Source organism: Portunus trituberculatus, chromosome 19 (assembly GCF_017591435.1).
Source record: "Portunus trituberculatus isolate SZX2019 chromosome 19, ASM1759143v1, whole genome shotgun sequence".
Taxonomy (NCBI): domain Eukaryota; kingdom Metazoa; phylum Arthropoda; class Malacostraca; order Decapoda; family Portunidae; genus Portunus; species Portunus trituberculatus.
The window spans coordinates 4,547,371-4,568,932 of NC_059273.1; the positions used below are offsets into that span (position 1 = coordinate 4,547,371).

A 21,562-nucleotide genomic window follows, 5' to 3' on the forward strand; every position below is an offset into this window, starting at 1 on the left:
TTGTTGCTACATTTACTATTTATTCAGGTACACACATAATGGGAATGCTCCATGAAAAAATAGATGTACCTCAAATGGTGGCAAACTGATCACAAAACACGATATTCCAATGCATGGGTCACACCACACATTGTCTGCACCACCACAGCCACTCAACCAAAAGTAATACAGTACAAACTTAGTGTATAGAAAACAAAACAATCTAAAGTGTTATCTAATGAAATTAAAATATTCTTTGTAAATGTCAGTATTCCAGGGTGGTGGTGTACTTCCACACACCACAGGGCCAAAGGCCAACCCTGCTCAATGCCCTCCTGTCACTCCACAACTTCTACTCAGCCTCTGCTGGTGCTGTGCATCAATATATCCCATTCACTTCACAGATGAACTGCAAATCATTCTACAACAGGACTGTGAGCAACATAATGTTGGTGTTGGATGCTAAAGCATTAGCCAAATACTTAAACATACTTCTATCAGTCATCTGACTTGTGTCCAGCGTCTGACAGGTGGGATATGACACTTGCTTTGAACTAATATTTACGGAAGCTAGACATGGAAAACCTGTCATTTTGAGACATCATGGGCATGGACATGGAGCCCATGCCAGGTTGTGGCTGATGACTCATGTTGCCTCGCAGTACATCAGACACTGTCATGCCTCCCATGTTGCTGCTGCTGGTTGCCCATCTGAAGCACAATAAAGGTTTTAGTCATCTGTGGTTATAAAGCAATAGTGTTCCCTATCCTAAAACCTCGTTAGGAAATGTTTTCAGATCCCACCTGAAAGCAAACATTTTAGCATTGCAAACAGCTCATATTATAAAGCTCTTCTCCTTCTCACACACTGGTGCAAAAACTCCCCACTAACACGTCACAAAACACAAATGAGATATTCCCACTAACACGTCAGTCACAAAACACAATGAGATATTTTCAACAAACACAGGAAAAATGCAGCTCAAGAAGGAAAGCTGGCAATGCAGGTTAAGCTTTGCAGAAATGTGCACATTGAAGCTGTGTATTACAAAGTCCAGTGGATGATTAAATAGTTAATCTATTACAGTAACTATACAATTAAGACAGCATATGTAATCAATATTTTGCTACTACTCTGCCTTGGAGTAGCTACAAAGCCTACACACACCTTGTTAATTAACGACTCAGTAATACTATAAGTTCAATAATTCCCTTGACATAATTATCTCTTTCTTTGGAGTTCCAGCCTTTGATAGCCTTCACTGCACATCAACAGACATCTCCACAAAGATGCAGTGCATGGAATCTCCTGCATGAAGTAAGGTAGATAAGGTAGATAAACATTATCACAGGTTGCCACCCGTCCCAGTATCATCTTTAGAACTTCATTTGGACAAAGATGATCAAGTGTAGTAGAATTGTGTGGTGGCAGCAGAGTAGCTAGGAAGCAGTAGGGATTGCTGGCAGTGTGAATATACTGTTTGTTTAATCACACATCCCACTACACTTTTTCATTTATAAGGAAAGTTTGGTGTATAAGTGTTGAATAACATTTGAGTCATCCACTGTACTCTTTACAAGAAAGGAACATGGACAAAAGTTGGTTTACACATGATCTTACTAATGAAGCAATATGGTCACCAAATCATCTAAGTGAAGCATGTATCAACAGACCCCTGTCAACCTAGCAGGTCTCTAAAAGTGAAGGCATTAATTCCCTTTAAGATGTCTAATCCACAGTATTAAATACTGGCATACTGGCAGTGTTACTACCATGAGTGAAAGTGTGTTGTAGACCCTCACACTGCATGTAAGATAATGCACAACGTCGAAGGTTATGATTGTGTGGTTAGCTTCTTGGTGTTGCACCAGCAACAAAGGCCACAGAAGCAGCCCTTATGCTGAACAACAAATGTTCTCACGAGTGATTTACACAGCATGGCAGTGGAAAACAATAACTAAGTTAAGCAACAATGCCTGATTAAGGAGGATCTTACTGCAGGAAAGACTGGGCAAACTGTTTTCACATGCTGGAGGCAAAACTGCAAGATTTTATCAATAATCAAATAACCTGAATTAGATTTGATTCCGGTAAATAATATAAAATTACTGGATTCTTATAAAGAACTACCTAACATTATAGATTGTAGAAAGCCATATTGACAAGAGTCTGTTGTATTTGTACTAGTGATTCTTAAGCATCACTAGAAAATCTCATCACAAGTACTCTTAAGGCTCAATCTTGGAGAAACATGACTGATAAAAACTTAACATTAGAATATAGGACATGATGTGAACATGTCCATTACTATCTTACTGTTACAGGAAACAGGCAACAGAGACTGCAACTGACCTATCATTGGTGCTAGAGGACCTCCACCCCTGGGAATCTCCCCCACGGGCAGAAAGCCCCGACGTCCCCATACTGCCCCCCATCATGGCTGAACTGCTTGAAAAGCTGCCCTTACTATCGCTCACTCCCCCGCCAGTCCTCCAAGAATCACCACCGCTGCTGCCCAGACCACTACCACCGTACCTGCAGAGATATCACACCACCTTCATGAACACGGCACAAACTACATGCTGGGGCACTACAAGAATTACCAAGGTCTACTGGTTAACATAAGAAATAGGTGCTTGGTGCCCAGGTCAGGTAAGCAAGTGTTTCCCAGAGTGAAGCATCATATGGAAGATATCAGGAAAAGTAACTATTTCAGACCAGACTGTCTTTGCTGCTGACTGAAATGTAAGTACCATCCCAATCTATCACCTCAAAATGACAAACAACTTGAAGAATATATGTACACAGGATGGGACCTTTTGGAGTACAATATGAGCAAAAATGATGGACAAAAAAAAAGTACTACTTTCATGCTTTTATCAATCCCATTGTAACCAAATACCCAGCATTTAAAATACATTATTTACAATCACCTACATCTCACCACTCAACAACTGCGAAGTAGAAATTTGTAGTTCTCACCAATACTAGAACCTGAATATATAACTTTACTTGTTTTAGCTTTGTACAAACAATACTATGAAGGCCCATATATTCATCTTACAAGAGGCAACTCATGATAGGGAAGAAGCAGAAACATCAGCATGGTATCTGCATGGTTCAAGTGCTCAACTCAAATGCATCCCATGAACACCCACAGAAAAATTATCAACAGACAAGTGGACAAACCTATTAGTACCTATAAGTTTTGAGGTGTTTAGTGTGCCAAAACTCTACTGCACAAACAGGCATGACAAAGGCATAGTGGTGAGAGGTGAAAGTGAACCCATCAAGAATGTATTGGAGAAGTACATAAATGCAGAAAAAATTAACAAATAATAAGTTCTGCTGATTCATAGAAAATAACACTGGAAATAAATCATGTAGACATAAAACTGCTGCCACCACCATCGCTACCACAGACCACCAATACCACCACCACCACTTCAAACACTACCAAGACACCACTCAGCCTCACCTCTCTCTCGGTCTGTCTCTGGAGCCCTGTGACGACATGGGTCCCCGGTGGTCCCTGTCATCCCTGGGGCCAGACCTCTCCACAGGCCGCCTCTCATCTCTCTCTCTCATTTCCCGCCGGTCCTCGTAGCGACTGCCTCCGCCCACACCTCCTGGGGCACGGTTATCATCCCGGCCACCACCACCACCGCTGTGGCTGCCATGTGTGGCATAGTTCCCGTGGTTGTGCTCAAATCTTGCTGGTTCGTTGCGGTCATAGTTCCTGCTGGAGTGAGTCAGTAAGTGTTTTAGTTCATGAGTAACTGTTTTAACTGTAAAGATCTATTATTTTTGGCATGCTTTAATGTTTTACTTCTTCCATGTTCTTCTGTATTCCTTATCATTTTAAAGTAGGGGATTTTAAAAGAGTAGATTTTGCATTTTCTACCCAGTTTAAAGATGGGAGGGCCCTGTAGAACAATTAAAGATGTCCGAGTGATTAGTAATTAAGGAAAGATGTCTCCAAAAGTAGTCTCCATTAATTTTTCTTGAATGTATCCTGTCTTACTTTTCTTTATTCTTTCCGTTTAATACCACATACACACACCAGACACAAGCACTAATCCCTCTCTCTCTCACACACCTGCGCTGTGGTGCTGAGCTGGACTCAAAGCGGGAGCGGCTGTCTGGTGCTGGACGTTTGCGATCTTCAAAGAACTCGCGTCTATCTCTGTCGTCTGCCGGCCGCTTTATGCTCCTCCGGGTCTCTTCGTACCTAAGTTGGTTACTACGGATGGTAACTAATAATTATACAGCACACAATGGTACCAACACCTCCAATGAAGCTGCTGGATTTCACTTCCCACAATGTAAACATTGTGGCAAAAAACATAAGATAAATCAACATAAAATGGCTTATCAAAGCATATAAAATCAAATATTCTTATAATCAAAACAAAAATATGCATCAAAATTAAAATATAAGTGTGCTTAAGATACAAAGCATGCAAACACAATGGCTTGTATGAGGCAACCATGGTCAAACAATGATTAATCTTCTCTAGCGTTCTTGTATTCCTGTCCATAACTTCACTGGTCTGCTTTGGTCTACCTAATGCCACTCTACCTATTCCCTCGCCAACCACTCCAGGTCTATGATGCTTCCTCACATCAGTGTCACCCCACTCACACTCACCAATGCAGGCTTACTCCATTAACTACTCTTTATTCAACATCTCTTCACCTCAATAGGGTTGTCCTGATCAGAGTATCCACAAAACAATAATGAACCTTACTCACTTAAAATGCTAAATAAAATACAATGAACACAAACACCACTTGTTCCTCACAACTGATGGACATAAATTACCAACAAATTTTATGATTTCCCTTATTGTGAAAGCTTTTAAGGGCAATTCATTTCATCTATCTAGCCTGAAGTTATCTGGCAAAATTTCAGATCTCATCATGGTTTCTCTCATGTACTTTCCTATTCATTAAACCCTCTGAGTTTCATCCCAGTATACTCCACTACACCATGAATTCAGTACCTAGGTCAGCCACTTTCTCTTGTACCACAGTGTTCTTTTTTTTTCCTCACTACCTCACTCCCTCTAGCAGCTACAAATGCACCACAACAGTACAAGAGTTGAGACAAACCTCATCTGCTGGCGGCGCAATTCCTCCCTCTCCCTCTCTAGCTTCTCTCTTTCCATCCTCTGGTGTTCTCGCTCCAGGCGGAGAAGTTCGTGCTTCTGCCTTTCTATCTTTTCTCTCTCAATTCGCAATTTCTCTCTCTCCCTGAAAAAGTAATAACTAATGACTCCAAGGGAAAAATAAAGAGAAATGCATATATCTAATAATTACAGATGTCTCTTGACAACAAAAAACACACACACAATACCTCTGAAGTCGTTCCGCTTCTTCCCGCTGTCGCCTTTCAATATTCCGCTGCCTAACTTCATCCTCCCGTCGCCTGCGTTCCTCCTCGCGCATGATCCTCTCCCTGGCACGCATTCTCTGCCTCTCCCTTTCCTCCATGATCTACCGAGCAAACAGCATAACTCAGACCATTACATCTCACACAGGGACACATCATGAGTGGTGTACGATTTAGCAAGCCTTAAGAACAGCAATTACCTGTGTGATATGTGTGGTAATTGCTCCAAGTTTTACCTGTTTAAAACTAAGCACCTCGTGTCTCCCTGAGCGCTGATGACCCATTTTGTAAGAGTCACCGCGGTGCTCCGGCCGTCGCTCAAAGGATCGGCTGTTCCTGCGGTCGTGTTCCTTGCTGCTCCTGCTCACGTCTCTCGAGTGCGACCGTCTCTCGTCCTTCTTCTCGCCCTCCTTCCCAGTTTTCTCATCCTGACCTTCCTTCTTGTCTGAGCTTGTGTCCTTCTTGTCTCCATCACTCTTCTCACCCTCCTTCTTCTTGTCACCGCTCGTGTCTTTCTTGGAGTCCGATGGTTTACGGGTGGATGAGGCCTTATTTCTGCTGGGGCCCCTGGTTCTCCCTTTGCCTGCAGATAGTAAAAATCTTATTTTGTTACCTAGGTCTTACTGTAACAGTAAGTCTTATTTGTCTTCTAGTTCTTAAAGAACTCCCTCTGTCAAAGTCTGAGCTATAATTTATACCATAGTGTGATGAGGTAGTGTCTTCATCTAGCAAAAAGTTTTTGAGCCCTAAGACTTATCAGTTCTAATCTACCATATTTCCTAATGCATTTTTTCTTAAAAAATTTTAAATTGCCATGTATCTATGCAGCCATACTACACTAAGCACAAATGTTATTATTACTTGTAATATTACCACTAATAAAATTACCTTGCTCTCTCTCTCTCTCTCTCTCTCTCTCTCTCTTGATTTTTTATCTCTAAAATTTCTGATCAGGAGAATTCTACTCACTATCATTTTAGACGGTGAAGTACAGTCAATTCATCTCCAAATTTGACTGTCTTTAACCTCTTATTCATATCCATAATATTGTATCTATTGCAATATTACAATCAAGGAGACTGAGGACTCACCTTTTCCACCTGAATCATGCGGCCGTGCAGCTCAGTGTGGTTCAGCTGTGAGATGCACTTGGTGGCGTCCTCACTGCTCATCATGGTCACAAAGCCATAACACTTGGCGCCGGGCGTCTTGGCATTGGTCACTATCTTGGCACTTGTCACCTGCAAACACCACACTATGTTGAAACTTTCAATACTCTTAACCAATTCCAATATTGGCTTCAGAAAGTAGAAAGAGCACATGGTCAGTTAACAAGGGTGACCAATTCCACAATTTTCAATAGAATAATCACACTGAATACAATCTGATATCACCACCACCATCTCACCTTGCCATACTTAGAGAAGACCGACTTGAGATCCTGAGCCCTGGTGGAGGAGGCCAAGCCACTGACCCACAGGTTCCTTCCACTACTGCTGCTGCTGCTGCTAGTGCTGCTGCTGCTACCTTTAGTCTTGTGGTCTGTACAGAGATAATTGTCACTTGCTATCACTACCTCCTAGTTGCCTTAGTCTTGTGGTCTGTATGGATATGGTTAATAACTCCCACAAATATCAATATAATCAATTATCTTGTTCATCACACCATGTGTAACGTAACACATCAGGTGAGTGATTGCTGTTACAGAAGTGGTCTTGTCAAATTTCTTAACCATGGCACATACAGGGATCTTTACAAGGTATCCCATGCAAGTGACTTCAAAATTTAGGTCTATAAGTTATATTAGAATTATATTCACCCCACCTGCAACATAAAAAAATTGAGGTTTTGCTCAAGAAAACCATCTATAATCACTACTGTGCTTAAAAACTTCCTCAGCGACAAGCACTCCAACCTTCAAGCCTTACATTTAGTGCTGCCCATGTGACTGCAAGTGTTATTCTAACTTAGCCGTCAGACACGGGATTCAGTAGGAAAAAAATGGCATGCTGCACAAGCTGCTCTCCAATTGAAACCAAAGAAAAGCTCACCTCTGTCATCCTTGGCTTTGTCGTCCTTCCCTTTCTCATCACCAGAGCTGTGAACCAAACAAACATAGCGGTAAGCATGTGTTCAGCTCTGATCACAGGGATATATTTCACCTGACATCTGTGTGAGCCTTTATATTATGAATTCTGAGCCTTTCTTTATCATCACTAAGCTGAGAAGTACCTATGACTTGGGGAACAGCTTCCACATTACTGTGATGAGCATGCATATCATTACCATGGGCTAAAGGAAAATCACACACCAAATATCCTTGAAAAGTTTCAAGTGCAACACCGCGCCCGCTCAACTTTACATTTTCTGCTTTCCTTGTTGAGAAATTGGTTGTGCATAAAACATTTCAAGCCAGGATCTTGTCACAACTTACCAAGTGGGATGCCACTTAACGGGAAATATCCAATGTTGTGTTAATGATATTTGTGTTCCATGGCCAGGGTTGGGTAGTGAAGTGGTCGTTCATCACGACAGAAAACTCAAGATAGAATCTCCATCCTTTCACTCCTTGCAGACACACACACTTTCCATCTCCACCCCTGCCACTGCCTTTCCTCCCCACACAACACAACACAACACAACATCCACAGCACACCACCACCCCAAACACCACACCCACCACACTGCCTGCTACCCTACTACACCATTTGCCACAAATTTAAGCCTGTGTTTGGCTAAACCAAAGATTCCCTCCATTTCAACTAACAAAAATGCACAAGGAAGAAGTACAAATTAAAAATTCACAGGATAAAAATAAGCCAGACTGGCATGTGGAGATCCTGCTTCCACATCCAACTGTTTCGGGATGAGGGCAGTCTGTTAAGACAAGAGACTAGAGTATAAGTATAACGACTGCTCTACCAGATGTATACAGCAAGGGAGGTCATGCCCCATGTTTCAGTAGCAGGACTGACTGCTGCTGATGATGATGATACAAACCCAGTGTGAGGAACCAACCTCTTGGGCTTATCGCACTCTTTCTTATCCTGTGATTCGTTGTCCAGGTCCTTGTCCTTCTTCCCCGAAGCGGAGTCTGCGTTGGCGTGCGTGGCGGGGCTGCCCTCCTTGGCGTGTGAGCGTTCTGTGGGCCAGTCAATCACTCGTCAGGACACCTCGTGGCTCCCCTCTGGCGGGCGGCGCTCAAGTCCGGCGCCAGAAGCGAGTCACGTTGTGAGGGTTCAAGTTGGACGGAGCAGAGGCAGAGGCGTCCCAGCGGTGCCCCTGCCACTGCTGCTGCTGCTGTCACCGCCCCTCGAACTGTGTTGGCATCCTTTTGAAAGGGTGGGTGGGGGGACCACAGGGTAGGGGGACCTCGCCAACTTAAATTCGGCTGCACACACTGCACTGCTGGGCGAGGAGGAGAAGCTGCCTGCTGCTGCTGCCGCTGCTGCTTCCATCACCGCTGTCGCTGCTGCTGGCTATAGATTTATTCACATCTTGTGCAACATACAGACAAGACTGCATGCTGAAAAGGTACTACTGAGAGGCTACAAGATGTCTTGTAAAGATGACTAAGGTGCAATTTCCAGACAGCTAAGCTGGTGCCTTGAGCCAGTGCTCCCAAAACCACCCCACACCTGCGGCTGCTGCTGCTGCTGCTGACCACTCTTCTTGGTGCCTGGGTCCCCCTCACCCCCTCTCATTCTTCATGGTCTGGACAAAATATACTCAAGTGTCCTAGAGAATAACGCTATTGGTTTAAGGAACTCATTCCAAATGTAGGCGGAGGTTTCTTTGCATAAAAAGGGAAAACATGATGCATTTTGGCTGCCAATATCAGGCTTTATATTTAGCATAAATCCTACCTATGGGCAACAAACTTCAGACTCACACATGAAACACATAAACAGTAATCTTCTGTCTTCTCATGAAGAAAATGGGGCATCTCTCTTGAACACTGATGAGTGGCATGTCTAGGAAAGATCCAGTCCATTTCTGGTGAGTGGAAAATGAAGCACTTGAAGTAAAACACTGTGTCCTTGCTGCAATGTCCTCCAAAAGCATCCATGGTGCACCCTTGAATTACTCTTGGACATACCTTGGGCTTCCTCACATCAGCTGTGGCACAGACCTGCTGGCTTGCTCTTGGCTCTTGGAAAATCACTCAAATGCATGAGCCTTCAGTTTGTGCCCAGATTTGATTGTCCCTACCTAATATCAAACAAAATAAAGTTTACAGACTACAAACCCATACAAATCTTACCTTTCCCATGCTTAGCTGACTCCTGAAACAAGAGAGAAAACATGATTTAGAGGTGAATTAACTCCTCCCAGTTACAATTTAAAGAACATATTGGCAAATATAACCTTGGCTAACTTTTTAAAATTCAAAGTATTAGCAGTAAATTCAATACACTGTACCTAATACAATTACAGTGACTTCTATGTATTACACAGTCAACCCAAACAAGATCCATTGCCTCACCTGCTCATGGCGCTCGGGTTCATTGTATGTGAGCTCATCCTCAAGCATCTTTTCCTCCTCCTCAAGCATGAGGTTGATGGAGTCGTCCTCCATGTTGCGAGTGTCGTCTTCGTCACCACAGCCAACCTCCTCTTCACTCATCGTTGCTTGCTCTGCCCGACACCAGAAAGGGACAATATAGCACAAGCCCAACACAGAGCAAAAGTCAACTGACCAGTTTGCATTCACTAACCTGGTTCCCTTGATGCAGAGTAAATGTTTGGTAAATTTAAAGAAATTCATCTTGCATGTACCTAATACATGAAATAACATATGCTTACCTGCACTGCATTTTATTTCTAAGTAACCAAGGAGGGTATTCCAACTCATCCTCAACATACACTGCCTATATTGAAAGACTCCTAAAAATGGCTTACAGGATAATGACCTTACCAGCAGCAATACTCACCAACTGACCCTCCTAATTACTCCCCAGCCAGGAGGGTACCAAGCCGTTCACCCAAAACGTTCTCCACTTAAGAGAAAAAGTGTATATCATTCAGAAAACACCTGCATCAGTGAACACCTGCCTAATGACACATGGAATGATTACCTAATATACAACATGCACACCTCACCAATCCATCTCACACCAAAAGAATACTGATTCTCACTTTCTCCTCTACTCAACTATAGTATACTTATAATCTCTATTCCTTTTTTTTATATTAGCACATAGTATTAACTATATTCTCATTCCTCCTTCATTAGCCCCCTTCCCTGTATTTTCAGTACACCACAAACAAATTATTGTTTGTCTTCTAATGTTGTTCCGAAACCTGATTTTAGCAGCAATATTTTCCCCATCATTTTGAAGCAACACTCATCTGTGTACACATAGCAAAAAAAAAAGTATCAGCACAAGGTGTCTGATGACTACAAGAAACATTAAGTGCAACACCTGATGTTGTGGAAGGGTTAGCTTGCTTAACTGGCTTGTTTGTAAGATTTGAACAACTCGTGTACACAAAACTATATACGAACATAAAATCTTTCAAAAGCTATAACTCTTCCTACTGTATGTAATATTGCACTGACTGGTTAGTTATGGCATGCATCTAACAGCTGGATTACCAACGTGTATTTAAGTTGTTTACTGCTTATCACTGTCTGTCATTCTGTGGTGTCAGAATTATTTGTCCATGCAGTACATTACTTTTTTTTTTTTTTTCTACTCCCCATGTGTATATCTTTCACGCCACCTTGAGCACACTTACCCAAGGAGGCTAAGCTGGAGGCATCATGAAATGCACTCATACAAGACAGTTTATTATGCTTCCTTTCTAGTCTTGCTGTGGATAAAAATCTTAAACATTTAAATTCCAATGTTAAATATTATGTTATGCATGAATGAGGACAATATTGTGCAGTGGAAAGAGAGAAAAACAAGACTGCTTCAACAATATTATCAACAGTGGTAAATATCAGTTAATCAATACTGAAAGAGTTAGCAACTGATTATTCTGGAAACCTTCCTTTTTTCACCTTGACTACTACTTACTTACATGTCCTACACTGTCACTTACTCCCCACACACCACTCCATTGTGAGTCCTACCACCTGGCATTATCACCATATACAGTTTTCATTTATATTTTGAATATGTTAGTGTGTGGACCTGAAATACCATCTGCACCCTACAACTCATTCTTAACCCTTAAAATCCGGGGAGCTGACTTACTCTCCATCCACTACAGTGGATAAAAATCACACCTGTCGAAAATGCTTAAAGATTTTTTTTCCTTATAAAAGCATATTTGTCTTTCTTATTCTGAGTACAATGTAATTTTCTAACATCTGAGAGCAAAATTATTGCATATCAAAAAAATCTCCCCAAACCTGTGGCAGAACACGCTGCTAAGAAATACAGTGTGTGTGGTCTCTCTCTCTCTCTCTCTCTCTCTCTCTCTCTCTCTCTCTCTCTCTCCTTTCGGGCATTTGAATTTGATGTAAAAGTAGGAACTTTTGCACTTTCATGTCTTGAAAATACGAACTCAGATATATGAAATTATGTGCAAACCAGGAAAAGAAACCACATATTACAAGTACTGTGGCGAGAAAAATTGCCAGATACCTCCACTTGCCCCAGGACCAATAGTGAGGGGAAGAGATTCAAACATTTAGCGCGGAAAAATCATCATTCCTTGAATGATCCCTGCCTCTCTGCACACGACGCTACAATTATCCCGAAACGATCACCGTACGTTAAGGGTTAAAGCCATTCTCTATAAAACCCATTAAAAAACAGAACATACTCATCAGTACAATACAGACAAGGTCTCAAACCTATAACATGGTGGTAAGCACCTTACATTTTTTTGCAACAAGATATGTCGATACCTCACTGCTCAGGGACTGTCATCTAAGTGAACCTTTTTGTTAAATTGTCTTTGTTGCCCTTGGCCATATTTCACCCCTTACATAAAAATAAAGTAAATAATAGAAATAATATATTTTTACATAAAATATTTACTATTATATGATAATCTCAGTAGAATCCAATAGACCCAACTTCTACACTACCATCTCCCACACTTATCTCTACACCAACACTCTTCTTTCCGTGTCACCCTATTCCTTTATACCAACTTGTTCCTTAATCTCTGCATTAGAATCTTTGACTCACCCTTAACTTTACCCTAGCACATATTCAACTCACTGCAACCTGTGACAACACCCTTCTAGAGACTTCTACTTCAGACTTCCTATTTTCTTGCACTCCACTTCTTATTTCTTGTCTCCTCTGTTTTTTTTAAGCATACTTTCACCTCACTCTATTGCTTGACTCAATACCTTTTAGGAGACAACTAGTGAATGGGCCTGGACTCACCTTCAGACTTCTCCTCCTTCCCTGAATCCCACTCCTCAGTTTTAGCTTCCTTTGTCTTGCCTGCGTCACTCTTGCTTTCTGAGGATGACTGGTCTTTCCCATTCCCGTCTTTTTCTGTGTTCTCTGTCTTGGCTTTTGTTCCCTGTGTCTTATCCTCCTGCTCCTGTGACTCTTCCTGGTCCTCTTCCTCCTCTTCCTCTTCCTTGTTGATGCTTGAGTCACCGTTTACATGGTTTGCCATTTCCTCCTCAGCTTCCCGATCTACTGATTCTGAAATTATTATGCTACTAAAACAACCTGAACTGATTAATACTAATGTCATGTCTATCTATCTCATCAATTCGAGTCCACCCAACTGCCTCTCTTCCTCCCTGATTTCAAGTCACCCAACAAATCTACTCACTGCGGCTTTGCTTAGGGGTGCCTGCGACAAAGCTGGTCTCAAACTCATAATCATCAGGGTTGTGTCCATCGTCTCCCAAAGCCTGAAAATTAAATGAGAGTAAAGTAAGAGTAAAATTCATATCCCTTCCACTGAAAATACCTGAACTATGCTGTAAGGCTGAGTGAAACTTTAAAATAACAACAAATATCTCGCTTTAGCCTGAAAGTTCATGACCTGATGACTGAAATATCTCACATTTAAAGCATCTAACATGCTGAGTTAAATTTGTAGGCTAAAGTATTTCCTTAATCCCTGATATCTATTTATATAAGCCTACAGCAATATATGAGTAAATATCTGTGATTATGTTAATGTACTACAGCAATATATGAGTAAAAATCTGTGATTATGTTAGTTTACTAAGTCCAGTATATCTCCAGAGCCTTATTTTTCAATTATCTTCTTCCAGTCCTTCACAAAACCCATTGTTTAGGGTAACACAAAGTGGCGGAAAAATGCCACCAACCCTCTAACCTTAGTAAGTTCGGGGACCTGAGGGATTTTGATGGGATGAAATAAAAATTAATAATTTCCAGAGTAAATTATCAGAATCACATAAAACACAGCAGATTCTGTAAAGCATGGTAGTAAAGGTTAGGTTAGGTAAGGTTTGAGGTTAAGTTAGATTAGGATATGTAAAGCACAGTACTTTGTGATTTTTTCCAGTGGTAGATTTATTTTCCAATATGGTGCAAAATTTTTCCTAGGATTGCAAAATGTTCTTTTTAAGATGTATTTCAAATGATTCTGGTCACATATTTGTCATGTTTTTGGCAATTCTGATTACTTATTCCCCGGAAAATACTCATTTTCATCTCACCCCATCAAAAAGCCCTGCATTCCCACAGATCCCACTTGCTGGAGGTAGAAAAGCCAGGCTCAGGAGAGATCCCAAGTCACCTTAAGCATCAAGAAGGTTGATGACATTTTTTTCGACACTTAATAGTATTGTATAAAGTGAGTGATCATGTTAAGTGGCATAAATTATCAGAATCACCAAAAAAACATGGCAAACACATGACCAGAATCACTAAAAAAATAAACAAACAAAGCAATTTCTGCAATCATAATAACAAAAACAATGAAGAAAATTTCTCATGTCGGAAAATTAACCACTACCATGCTTTACATATTCTAACAAACTCACTTAAAAAAAAAGAAAACCTAACCTCATCTTTACTACAGTGTTTAAAGTGATTCTGATAATTTACTACCCAGAAAATACTTATTTTGTCTCACCAGACACCAAAATCCCACAGGTTCCCAAGCTTGTTGCGGGTAAAAGGGCTGTGGCTTTTTTACCACTTTATACTATCATATTATTATGTATACAGTGGAATATGTGTAGTCTAGAAGAAAAAAGTAAAAATATATATAAAAAAATAATAAGACGCTGGAGTTATATTGTGCCTTTCTAAAAAAAAATAAATAAATAAATAAAAAGTCAACTATCCTGTCCATGATCACCTTGTAAGACTAATACAGATTCTGGTAGGTATCTATTGCATCAACACTGACATTAAGTAAAAAGGAATTCACCAATGTTTGTATTTCGATGCCTATAATACAAAAATAAAGCACTGATGGAGATCTCTAATAATTGACTGATTTTGAAGATTACCACAGCCTTCAACAAGATATCTCACTATGTAACAATACCACCACCACCATTATTACTACCTTACCTCTCTCATGGCCTCTCGATTAATGAATGTTAATATTAACATCTAAAAATTAATAACTGCACAACACCAACACTACCTTGCTTCTCCCATGCTCTCTACATCAATACAAGCCAATACTAACACCTAAAAAGTAAACACTAAGGCAAACTGGAAGATATTTCATTATGCGACATAATCACCAGTCACCATTAGCCTGCCTTTCTCATGCATATTTTACCAATATTACAATTATCAAGCCAAGTTAGAGGATACTCACTATGCACCACCACCATCACTACCACTATCCTACCTCTCGCTCTCTCACACCATTCTTATCTCATATGCAAGTAAAGTACACAAGGAAGAAAAAAAAAGGAAAAACAGGAAAATAAAGACGCCAGGACTTGATAAACTACACGACCGTCACTACCTTGCCTCTCCCACGCTCTCCCTCTCCTCTCACCTTCCTAAATCTCTCATGCAAGCAAGCACAAAATTCACACACAAAACGCAAGGAAAAAAGAAAATCTAGGAAACAAAGGCTTAAATAACATACAGGTCCACCACCACCACCACCACCATCTTGCCTCTCCCACACACTCATTCTCACCTTCCTCAGCCTCTCTATCAAAACAGCCTTAATTCCTGTCTTGTCCAGTCCTCTGTTCTCCAACTGAGCCCGCAGATCCACCACACGTAACTCCTCTATTTTTCTCGCCTTGCTATCAGAGGACATAGCGGCTAAAGCAATTATAATGTGCTATGATCACCCGTTCCTTTGCAGCAACTCGTGGCGCTTCTTGCTCTCACTGCGCAGGATGGTTCATCATGGCTGGCTGGGCCTGGCTGGGGGAGGGACCAAGCGAACAGCGGCAACCATTCTTCTGCTGCCACACTAATTTTTTTTCTTTCTTTCTTTCTTTCTCCCTCTACATATATTTTTTGGTAGATTTTGAATGTATAAATGCTGTGTTATTTCTTGGGTATAGATATGTATATATTTAGGTTTTTATATTTTATGTGTAGAGGAAATTGTAATCTTGATGAAACCATATATGCCGAAATGAAATTGATAATTTTCTTCCATATTTCTTGTCCCTTATTTTCCGTGTATGGTTTACAAGAAATAACACTTCATGAATATTCTTTATCTTTTGTGTGTATTGGTGTATTTTTACTTTCTATGTTTCGAAAATATTATTACTTTTTAAACTCATTCACCGAAATCAGATTAATAACTTGCATCTTCCACATATGTATACTGTAGTACATGTCAGAAATTTGTTATGTATAGGAGTCTTTTTCTTAATTATGCTTAACTGATAATTTATGGAAAAATAAGATTAGAAGGTTGGTTTGACTCGAGGAAGGGTGTTCCTCTGGGATGGACGAACACTCATTACCTCCCACGACTCAAACCACCTCACCTCAGACTAGTGGCGGGCAAGAACCGTAAACTCAAGTATTAAAGGAACCGGTTCCTTGAACGGGCGGAACCGTCGGAACTGGTTCCGGAAACCTGTTCCGCGTAGAATCGGTAGAGCTCGGTTAGTAAATACCGAATACACTCTCGGAACCGACAGCTCGATGTTTAATGAATACCAGCCGCGCTGGCTGGTACTCATCAGCCCGCGGAACCTGTTCCGGAATCGTTTTCTCGGGGGAATCAGTAGAGCACGGTTAGTGAATGCCAGAGTCTGAATCCCCAGCGCATTGCATGATGGTGATTGATTGATTGATACATTTGTTATTGGATTAATAAATAATTACAACAAAGGAGGAGGATGGGCCTTGTAGCCCACCCCCCCGGGCAAAGACTTAAGGTTAAACTATAAAAAATCTAACACTGGACTGTCAGAGTCTGAATCCCCAGCGCATTGCATGATGGTTACCAGGGAAGGGTGTAGCGTCCAAGGATTCATCAAGATTACTGGCTGGGATGATTTTAGAATACAAACGTACTGACTTCCGGACCTAAAAGACTTATAATCTGTGATAGATACTGAATGACCGTAAATGTAAATGGATGCATGGTTCAGCTAATGATACACTCTTATCTCACACAGGATTCCTTTGATAATATACATCCTTGAGATGTCCTATTTCGCTTCGATGCCATTGTTTTAGTAGATTTGAATGTGATAAATATTTTTTTCTAATACAGCAAATTTAGGTATTATCTCGATATATACACTTTTAACACAGTCCTAGAAAAATCCTTGGTGCCTGGAAAAAAAATACGTTATGATTTAATATAATAAGTTACTGTATAATCAGCAAATAATGAATTGTGTGTAGGCATTTTTTTTTTTTTTTTTTTTTTTTATCATGAGAATGACAGTCGCAGGTCCCACTCTCAGTCCGGCTGCCTTAGCTCTTATGACGTGTTTTTTTTTTTTTTTTTATCACCCTAGCATGGGTATTAGGTCGTTTTTTCATTAATTTATTTATTCTTTTAAGATTTAAACTTTATTGGGTTTCTATAAAAAATATTTTTTATTTGTTTATTTATTTATTTTTTTTTTTTATTTTATGTTCATTTTTATGTATTAACATTATACACACTCAGGTTCTCATACATGCTTCATTCACACAAGGATCCTACTCCTATCCATGTCCTTTGTCAGGGCATGGGGGAGGGAGGGTTAACTCACAAGCACTCAAGGTGGCTACGTAGCATCACTACGTATAGCACATATACATGAAGAGGGAAAACATTCACATCACATCACGCAAGACTGAAATAATACATACTTTCATACTTTTATTTACATACATAATATTGTTGAAATATTTACAGTACAAAATAAATATATACACATAAATCACAACTCTCTGATTAAATTGGTCTCAGTCAGGTAAATCATCAGTCTATCAACCTCTGAGAAAAATTAAATAGTCTGCCTTTTAAGCACCTCGTTTCTTGTCCCGCGGGAGCTGCCAACACTCGCTGTACAACTAGATACAATTTAATACATACTGCTTTGACAAATAACCAAAGCTGGACACGACAACGAAGAGAAAGATGTCACAATAACCAGTAAATCATTATGTGATATCTTTACAAGTATAGTATCTCATTGATGATAGATTTAGTAATACAAAGTTATCATAGACATACAAACGTAGTGTCTTGACAGACATACCTTCTGCTACTAGTTAAAACGGCAGTAGTCTTGTGGTGGCGGTGGTGGTAACAGTGGTGGTGGCGGTGGTGGTAACAGTGATGGTGGCGGTGGGCTATACTGACCCATACACACCCACACACAGCCATAAACACTCAGAAAACACTTTATATACCGAAAACACTCGTAAACACACTCAAAACACCCCCACACACGTCAAGAACATGTATACACACACACACACACACACACACACACAAGTGAAGTGAAGTGAAGTGACAGTTTTCAAGCAGCATCAACCACCAATTAGCACCAAGCGGCAAGACAAGCAGTGCAAGACTTTGCCACAACCCTCCGAACTGCCTCATCTTCATAAATTAAAGGTATTTATAAGGTCATTCACTTATTTTTAGGTTTCCTTTACATATAAGAGTAAAAACAGTACGCAAATATTAAAAGGTAATAGTATAACGATCATTATAAAAGCAAGACGTCAGTATTAACAGTTGCTATTTACTTCGTTCACTTATCGTAAGCCATACATGTGTCAAAATGCAGCTACCAGTCTACTATTTCATATCCCATAATCAAAAGTTCCCTATATGGCTTAATTTTGGCTTGGTGAGATGATAAAGCCACCACCCTCCCCTTGGCAGCCTGCTGGATCAAATTTTTTTTTTTTCAAATATTTCCTAACGGTAATATTACGCTTCCATGGTATGTTTTTATGGTTTCTATAAATGTTTTGTTGTGTTTGAAGTGTTTTTCGTGCCTGTATTGGGTAACTATGTAGCGTTTAGTGGTGTTTTCTGGCGTATGTTAAAGGCTTTTTAACGGTCAAAAATTTCAATTTCTCATTTTGACATTTTTTATTTGAAGCTATAAGCGAGTCTTTATGATATCGAAGAATCGTCTATGCTATTTTGAGTGTGAAATCAATCTATTGAGAGAAATATGTGAGCTATGAAATGGTGTTGGTGCTGTTGAACAAAAGTCTTATTTTTCTTTATTTTATTTGCTCACGTTTCTGCTTCTCGGTCTAACTCGCTGTAGAATGCCTTAAAAGATAGCTCAGACTCCGTGAAATGTGGTAAAATACTCGCCAAGTGAAAATGGCTTGACTTTCCAGGACGTTTTAGGAAAGTTATTGTTGAAAATGTTTTATACTTTTAACGTAATTAATTTAGACATTTCTTTTTAACTAATTGAGCTGGAGATATTTTGATATTTTGAAAATTAGTTTAAATATTTATCACGTCATAAAATAACATGCAATTGGCCGTGGCTTCGTTTTTTCTAAAAGTCATTTTTTAAATCAGATTATTTACATAATTTAGCCGAGCCATCCCCGTTCCCGTTCTTTCTGATGACCACAGCCCAGGTGGTGAATCATCACAGCCCCAGGCTGGCGCCTCTTCTCCAACACCCCAGTTCGTCAATATTTTGCCTAATATTTAGTGATTACGTGTTTTCGCGTGTTTCTAGGTTCAGGTGTGTAGGTGTAGATAGTGGTAGCAGAAGGAGGAAGAAAGGAGAAATAAAGGAGGATAAGGAGGAAGGGAGGAGGAAGAGAAGGAGCAGCCAAGCCACAATACTTAAGTCACCCTCCATTTCTTCAATATTTTGTCTAACATCTAGTGTTTTTGATGTGTTTCTAGGCTCAGGCGCGTAAGTGGAAGCAATAGAATGAAGATGAATGAGAAACAATGGAGGAGCATGAAGAAGAAATTAGGAATGGAAGCGGAATAGGAGGAGGAGCCAAGGTATAACATTTGAATAAGTGTCCCTTTTAATGTTAACGTTTTTTGTAAAACATACTGTTGCTTTTGGGATATATTTGGGGTGTTTGAAGTGTGTTCAGTAGTGTTGTAGGGTTTTATGAGTATGTTTTTGGTGCATTTTATGTGTTTTCAGTATGTTTTAGGCCTTTTAGGTATATTTTGCGTACATTGAGTATGTAGATTGTAATGTGTTTCGTATTTGCATGTTTTGACTGTATTTTGGGAACATTTTGAGGGATTGTGTGGTGTTTTGAGTGTGTTTTAATTTGGTGTGTTTTAAGCTGTTTGGGTGTGTATTAGGAGTGATTTTAGTAGGTTATATATATTGGGTGTGTCCAGTGAGTTTTAGGCGTTTTATTTAAACACCCTTTATATTGGTTACCCTTGAAATCTTCCCATTTCCATATTACCCTTCTATTCTAGTTGGTCGCTACTTATCTAACAAGAGTTAGTGTTCAAGTTTAATTTAGTAACATATCTGATGTTAATGGAACAGGCTGAGGAAAATTTATGATAGATAGAATAACGGAGAGAGAGAGAGAGAGAGAGAGAGAGAGAGAGAGAGAGAGAGAGAGAGAGAGAGAGAGAGAGAGAGAGAGAGAGGAATATGAAGGGTCATCCATGGAAAGAGGCAGCCAATCAGGACGACGCTATGCCTTCCACAGTCCACACAACACTAATCATTACAAAAAATAGGTAAATTAATAAATACCCACATCACACAAAACTGCATCATACCACACGTCATTAATAAGTGCAGCACACCACACACCACAAGTATCCATAACTCATTCAATCACCACACTCAGCCACCACAACCAACATTACAGCAGCATACCTCACCCTCCACACAACACTACACATAGCACAAATTGGAAGCCAGAAATACATGTTATTGAATATCGGAAAAAAGAATGTGGCATCACTTAAAGAGATCGTGAGTATTATTAGTAATGAGTAATGATACATACATTTAACGAGTTATATTGAAATCAAATGTATAAGGAACAGTTCACCTTTTCCTTCCTATTTTCTCTTCTTTCACATTCATACTGTATTGAAGTAGTTAGGGAGAGAGCTGCAGTTGTCTTTCTCATCTTTGAAATTAGGAGTGTATTATTAAATACTTTGCCTTTTCTCGAGAATGTTATAGGTTCTGTCAATAACGAATTAACAAGGATCTAAACAGCTTCTCCGGAAAGTTATGGGGGTTTCATTTTTTTTTTTTTTTTTTGTGGTTCTTTTGAGTTTCATAAGTATTCTATAGATCTCAAACAGGTTCTAATAAAGGTTAAGGGTTTTTTTTTTTTATTAGTCCAGTTGCAGTTACTGAATGAAAAAAAGAAAAAAAACATCTAACTCACTCTGATAGCAACAAAGATCTGTGGCCTTGTAAAATAGTCATGGTGAGAAAACAAGGCGTAGCGTCAGTCTAACCAAAGTCTAATGAACTGCTGATACCTGAGTCGGTATGTTCTCCCTGAGGCACCAATTAAATAACATGTGGGGGGAGATAAGGCAATCGCACGATGATGGTCCGGCAAAACAGCGTAGCTTTTATCACAACCACTTGATAAAGATAGGTTATCTCACCTGACGTGGTTTTACGTTTACGCATTGAGAGGTTTGTGTAGCGTAAATGAGTTGGTGAGTAAAGAATGAAGGGTAAACTGTAATACACAGACATTCACACTCTGAATATACACGCAATCGATAATTTGGCGACGTACACACACACACACAAAACACACACACACACACACACACACACACACACACACACACACCTTGATAGTGATGTAGAAATTTGTTCATCT

General features: G+C 40.0%; 1 protein-coding gene across 1 annotated transcript; it reads right to left on the reverse strand.

The window, feature by feature from the left end:
- Positions 1 to 15,670, reverse strand: LOC123506042 (SAFB-like transcription modulator). Its single transcript, XM_045257882.1, has 16 exons — positions 15,450 to 15,670; positions 13,134 to 13,215; positions 12,731 to 13,000; positions 9,862 to 10,013; positions 9,640 to 9,661; positions 8,394 to 8,517; positions 7,427 to 7,473; positions 6,784 to 6,917; positions 6,463 to 6,616; positions 5,612 to 5,958; positions 5,340 to 5,479; positions 5,096 to 5,236; positions 4,080 to 4,223; positions 3,459 to 3,722; positions 2,333 to 2,515; positions 1 to 690 (listed from the first exon to the last, which is right to left on the reverse strand). The coding sequence occupies exons 1-16, from the start codon at positions 15,573 to 15,575 to the stop codon at positions 534 to 536; spliced, it is 2,487 nt and encodes an 828-aa protein (XP_045113817.1). The 5' UTR covers positions 15,576 to 15,670; the 3' UTR covers positions 1 to 533.
- Between the last annotated feature and the right edge of the window lie 5,892 nt (positions 15,671 to 21,562).